The sequence below is a fragment of the Rhincodon typus genome, unplaced genomic scaffold, assembly GCF_021869965.1.
Source record: "Rhincodon typus isolate 14 unplaced genomic scaffold, sRhiTyp1.1 hic_rhity00013919, whole genome shotgun sequence".
Taxonomy (NCBI): domain Eukaryota; kingdom Metazoa; phylum Chordata; class Chondrichthyes; order Orectolobiformes; family Rhincodontidae; genus Rhincodon; species Rhincodon typus.
The window spans coordinates 1-6,040 of NW_025979557.1; the positions used below are offsets into that span (position 1 = coordinate 1).

General features: G+C 44.1%; 1 protein-coding gene across 1 annotated transcript; it reads right to left on the reverse strand.

Moving 5' to 3' along the window:
- Window positions 1–2,945: 2,945 nt before the first annotated feature.
- LOC125482625 (trypsin-1-like) lies at window positions 2,946–5,850 on the reverse strand (the record flags this gene model as incomplete). Its single annotated transcript, XM_048594734.1, has 2 exons — window positions 2,946–3,098; window positions 5,714–5,850. Coding segments are annotated over 2 exons (290 nt in total), but the record flags the coding sequence as incomplete, so codon positions are not given.
- Window positions 5,851–6,040: the final 190 nt, after the last annotated feature.

Consider the following 6,040-nt stretch of genomic DNA (forward strand, 5'->3'; position numbering starts at 1 on the left):
GAAAAGAAGAAGGATCTAGGCCCGAAACGTCAGCCTTCCTGCTCCTCTGATGCTGCTTGGCCTGCTGTGTTCATCCAGCTCTGCACCTTGTTATCTTAGAGAAGGGCAGGACTGACAGCTCAATGTTCCAGGATACAGAAGCTATAAGCGTGAGAGGAGTACAAGTAAATGATGAGGGGGAGTTGTCCTTTTGATAAAGGAGGACAGTGCTTAGAGAGGATATTCTTAAGGAGTTATTAAATGAGGCCACATTGCTAGAACTTAGAAACAAGAAGGGGATGGTCACCCCATTGGAATTGTATTATAGACGCCCAAATAGCCAGCAGATGCTAGAGGAGCTGATGTGCAGAGAGATTGCAGATACATGTAGGAATAAATAGCGTAGTATTGGTTAGAGATTTTAACTTCCCCTGTATTTACCGGGCCATCCAGAGTGTGAAAGGCCCAGATGGGGTGGAATTTGTCAAATGCGTCCAAGAAAGTTTCCTAAATCAATATGGAGAGGGCCCTACTCTGGAGGGTGCAACACTGGACCTTATATTAGGAAACGAGGTCAGGCAAGTGGCTGAAGTGTCAGGCAGAGGGTACTTTGGGTCCAGTGACCATAACTCTCTTAGTTTTAACATAGTTATGGAAAGAGATAGGACTAGTCCACAGGTTAAGGTGCTGAACTGGGGCAGGGCTAATTTTGGGGCCATTAGGCAGGATCTAGCAGAGGTCGATTGGGTGAGTCTGTTTGAACGAAAAGGAACGACTAGCAAATGGGAGGCTTATAAAAGTGTGATATCAAGAATCCAGGGACAGCATGTCCCTGTGAGGGTGAAGGGAAAAACTGGCAGGTTTAGGGATCCCTGGCTGACAATGGATATTGAGGCTCTGGTCAGGAAAAAGAAGAAGCACATATTGGGTTTAAACTATCGGGCTCAAGTGAATCCCGAGATGACTATTAAAAAGTGTAGGAGCACACTTAAGAGGGAAATCAGAAGAGCAAAAAGAGAGCATGGGATGGATCTGGAAGGCAAGGTTAGAGGTAATCCCATGAGGTTCTTTAGTGATATTAATAGTAAAAGGGTGGCTAGGGAGAGAATAGATCCTCTTAAATGCCATCTATGTGTGAAGCCACAGGAGATGGGGGAGATTTTTAATGAAACTTGATACTCAGTGTTTACTGAGGAGAGAATCATGGATGCTAAAGAAATAAGGGAAACAAGTGGGGATGTTTTGGACCACATACATATTACCAGAGGGGAGGTGTTTGCAGCCTCAAAGCGCATTAAGGTAGATAAATCCCCTGGGCCTGATTAAGTCCATCCTCAGACGTTGTGGGAGGCTAGGGAAGAAATTGCACAGGCCCTTGCAGAGATTTTTGTTTCATCTTTAGCCACTGGTGAAGTTCTAGAAGACTGGAGGTTGGCTAATGTTGTTCCATCGTTTAAGACAATGTGGCAAAGACAATTGTAGCAAAGACAAGCCAGGGAACAATAGGCCAGTGAGCCTGACATCAGTGGTAGGCAAGTCATTGGAGAGGATACTGAGAGACAGGATGACCAACATTTGGATAGTCAAGGTCTGATTAGGGATACTCAGCATGGATTTGTGCGTGGGAAGTCATGTCTGACAAATGTTTTAGAGTTTTTCAAAGAGGTAACTAAGAGGATAGATGAGGATAGGGCAGTGGATGTTGTCTATTCGGACTTTAGTAAGGCCTTTGACAAGGTCCCACATGGCAGGCTAGTCATGAAGATTAGGCCGCTTGGGATCCAGGGAGAGCTAGCTAATTGGATTCAAAATTGGCTCGATGGTAGGAAGCAGAGGGTGAGGGTTGAAGGATGTTTCTCAGACTGGAGGCCTGTGAATAGTGGTGCACCACAGGGGTCGGTGCTGGGACCTTTCTTATTTGTTACTTACATAAATGATCTGGATGTAAATATACAAGGCATGATTCGTAAGTTTGCGGATGATACAAAATTAGGAGGTATTGTTGATAGCGAGGAAAGTTATCAAAAATTACAGAGAGATCTTGATCAGATGGGGAAGTGGGCTGAGGATTGGCAAATGCAAGTAAATACAGATAAATGTAAGGTGTTGCATTTTGGAAAGTCAAACCAAGGTAGGGCTTATACAGTAAATGGTAGGGTCCTGAGTGGTGTTACGGAACAGAGACACTGAGGTGTACAAGCACATAGTTCATTGAAAGTGGCATCACAGGTAGACAGGGTGGTGAAGAAGGCATTTAACATGCTGGCCTTCATCAGTCGTGGCATTGAGTACAGGAGTTGGGACGTTATGTTACAGTTGTATAAGCCATTGGTGAGGCCACAGTTGGAGTATTGTGCACAGTTTTAGTCACCCTGTTAGAAGAAAGACATAGTTAAACTGGAATGTGTGCTAAGAAGATTTACGAGGATGTTTCCAGGACTGGCAAGCCTAAGTTAACGGGAGAGGATGGCCAGGATAGGGCTTTATTCCTTATAAGATAGGAGAATGAGGGGTGACCTAATTGAGGTATATAAAATCATGAGGGGCATAGATAGGATGAATGCATATAGTCTTTTTCCCAAGGATGGGGAATTGAAAACTAGAGGGCATAGGTTTAAGGTGAGAGGGGAGAGATTTAAGAAGGACCTGAGGGGCAAAATCTTCATGCAGAAAGTGGTGCATATATGGAGTGGGCTGCCAGAGAAAGTGCTTGAGGCAGGTACAATAGCAACATTTAAAAAACATTTGGATTGGTACATGAATGGGAAGGGTTTAGAGGGATACGGATCAAATGTGAGCAAATGGAACTGGCTGAGTGGGCACCATGGTCAGCATGGACCAGTTTGGGCCGAAGGGCCTGTCTCCATATTATATTACTCTATGACTCTATGACTGTAGAAGAAGGCGGGAGAAATTGGAAAGCTCATTCTCAGATAATCTAGGCCACATCCACACATTTCACTTGCCTTGAATTGCAGGTAAATCCAGTCCAGAAATGTTGTGACCTTTGCATACACTCCTGGCTTTCCTAGTCTGGCACATCCGTATCCCCAGCTTGTGACGCCAACTAACCAGAAGAGTGACTTCTGCTTTGTAGTTAGTGGGCCACCACTGTCACCCTGTGTCACAAAAAAGAAAATGTTTCCTTGATGCAGAACAGTTGAATGTAGACATTTACAATTTAGTAACTACCAACTGGACAAACAACGGCCTCTTTGATCAGCTGGTTAAAGTGGGCAACATCAATTCAATTCCTTATGAGCATGGAACCGACGTGCTAAATCTTTCTTTTTTTGTTGGACTGTATAAGATGGTTGCCTTGGAAATGCAATGTTGCCATGAGCAGCGTTGGACAGAGTAGATAGGGTGAAGCTTCTTGTAAGTGAAACAAGAACGAGAGGGCGTAGACTTAAAATGATGTGCTAATGAGGCAATGGTGCGTGAGACAAAAAAAACTTTTTCACATAGGAAGTAGTTAGGGTATGGAATGCAATCACTGGAAATGTGATGGAGGCAGGTTCAGTTGTGGCATTGAAGTGGACATTGGACATTTATTTGGACAGAAATGGTGTGCAGGTTTAACAGGAAACGGCAATTATAACAGAGCTGGACAAGATAGTAGAGCTGATGGAGACAGGATGGGCCAAATGGCCTCCTTCTGCACCCATAATAATTTTGTGATAAAGGACAATTTTGTAAGGTGTATTCCATATTTTGTATTTATGTTTGTATTGCATTTTCTGAGGCACTATTTCACAATGGAGTATGAATGAATATTACTCTAAGAGTTCTGAGGATGATAGTCAAAGGGATTTATTATTTTTAAAGTTGGATCAAGAATGTGGTGGATAGGCCACAAAAATTTCACAGGGTGCAGGCATGCAAAATGGCATAAGGACTTCATAGATCAGCAGGGAAAAAAAGGATTTCCATTCAATATGACCAGAGAAACATGAAGTCAATGACCAATATCAGAAGGCTAAGTGTTTAAGCCTCACTCTAGTGCTGGCAGTGCATAATTCAACCTGGCACTTCCATTCTGACGGAGTGCTACGTTGTTGATGATGCCGTCTTTCAGATGAGACAGTTAAAACAAGGTCATGTTTTCCTTCTCAAGTGGACTTAAATGAATCTACAAGATTATTCAAAGATGAACAGGGGCAGTTCTCCTAGACAACATTTATCCCTCAACTTCCATGCTGGACAAAACTCTATTTGAGAGATCATACTGCATACAAATTGGTGGCTGACTATTCTACATTACACATGTACCTGCACTTCTCACGTACTTAGCTGCACATGCAGCATTTGGTGACACCTAAGGTTGTACAAAATGTCCTATAAAGACAACTTCCTTCTTTCTTTCCATTGTAATTCATGCTATGTCTTTGTGAAACATCATGCAGTCCCTCTGCTACACCTATTTATGGATCTGGTACTTTCTCCTCTCAGGCCTTGGTCTTTCCTTCTGTAAAGGAGCAGTCATGCTCACATTTTTATTAATGAAGCATGTTCTTCAAAGAATCCAGAAAGGAGCATTCACTTTAAAGAAGGGGAAGCAACCCTATTTTAGCTGCATCCACTTGGAAATTGCACATTTCTCCTCCACCCACCAAGCCACTCATACTTCCAGCTTAGAGAGGAACTGGGGCCTCAGTTAGTTGAGGGGGAAGGTGTTTTGGTCGCAAAAACAGGAAGGCGGATTATTATCTGAATGGTGGCAGTTTAGGAAAAGGTGAGATTCAACGAGACCTGAGTGTAATGATGGAACATTCGCTGAAGATTGGCATTCAGGTGCAGCAGGTGTTGACGAAAGTTAATGGCATGCTGGCCTTCATGGCAAGACGATGTGAATATCAGAGTAAGGGTGTCTCACTGCAGTTATACAGGGCCTTGGTGAGGCCACACCTTGAGTATTCTGTGCAGTTTTGGTCTCCTAGTCTAAGGAAGAACATTATTGCTATTGAGGGAATCCAGCGAAGGTTCACCAGGCTGATTCCCAGGATGGCAGGACTGACATATGGGGAAAGACTGGATCGACTGGGCTTGTACGCACTGGAATGTAGAAGAATGAGGGGAGATCGCACAGAAACATGAAATCTGGTTGGGACTGAACAGGCTGGATGCAGGAAGAACGTTCCTGATGTTGGGCAAGTCCAGAACTAGGGCTCACAGTCTCAGAACAAGGGGTAGGACATTCAGGATGGAGATGAGGAAGAATTTCTTCACTCGGAGAGCCGTGAACCTGTGGAATCCTCTCCCACAGGAAGCTGTTGGTGCCGGTTCATTAGATATATTCAAGAGGGAGCTGGACATGGCCCTTGCAGCTAAAGGGATCAAGTGGTATGGGGAGAGGGCAGGAATGAGATACTGAAATTGCATGATCAGCCAAGATCATATTGAATGGTGGTGCAGGCTGGAAGGGCTGAGCGGCCTATCCATGCACCTATTTTCTATGTTTTAATGAAGTCACTGTCTTCACACTTGCCACCCGCAACCAGCACACGCAGTACACAAGCTGCAAACATCCAAAGTTCATCTTTTCCAAATTTCTTGCCATTTCAATCAGCAAAGTGAGCAAGCCAGCTGATTGCATCCCATCACCAAAGCTAATGGGGAACACCCTTTCTGCTTTTGTTTGATGGTACAGTTGACGTTAGTGCAGAGCAGAGATTTAACCAGGAAGGGGCAAGGAGGAAGCGTTCATTCTAGACACAACGAATGTTAACCATACCTGACAAGCATCATGTCCACCCTCTACCAAACCAGCACACAGCATGCGAGGTGTGATGATATCAAAGTACGATTTTTTGCAATCATAGGAAGTAATTAGGGGCACTGTGGTCCACTGTAGAGAGTCTGGTGGAGACCCTGATGAAATGAACAGAAAATGTAGTAACTGACTAAGCGACATTAATCCTGCTCAATCCAATATTAACCCTACATACAACCTGCAGCTGGAACAGAGAACAGCCATGGTTCATTACCCTGAGCTGGTGCAGTGGCCAATGAAGGACCACAGTTACTGCACTAAGATAACAAGGTGTAGAGCTGGATGAAC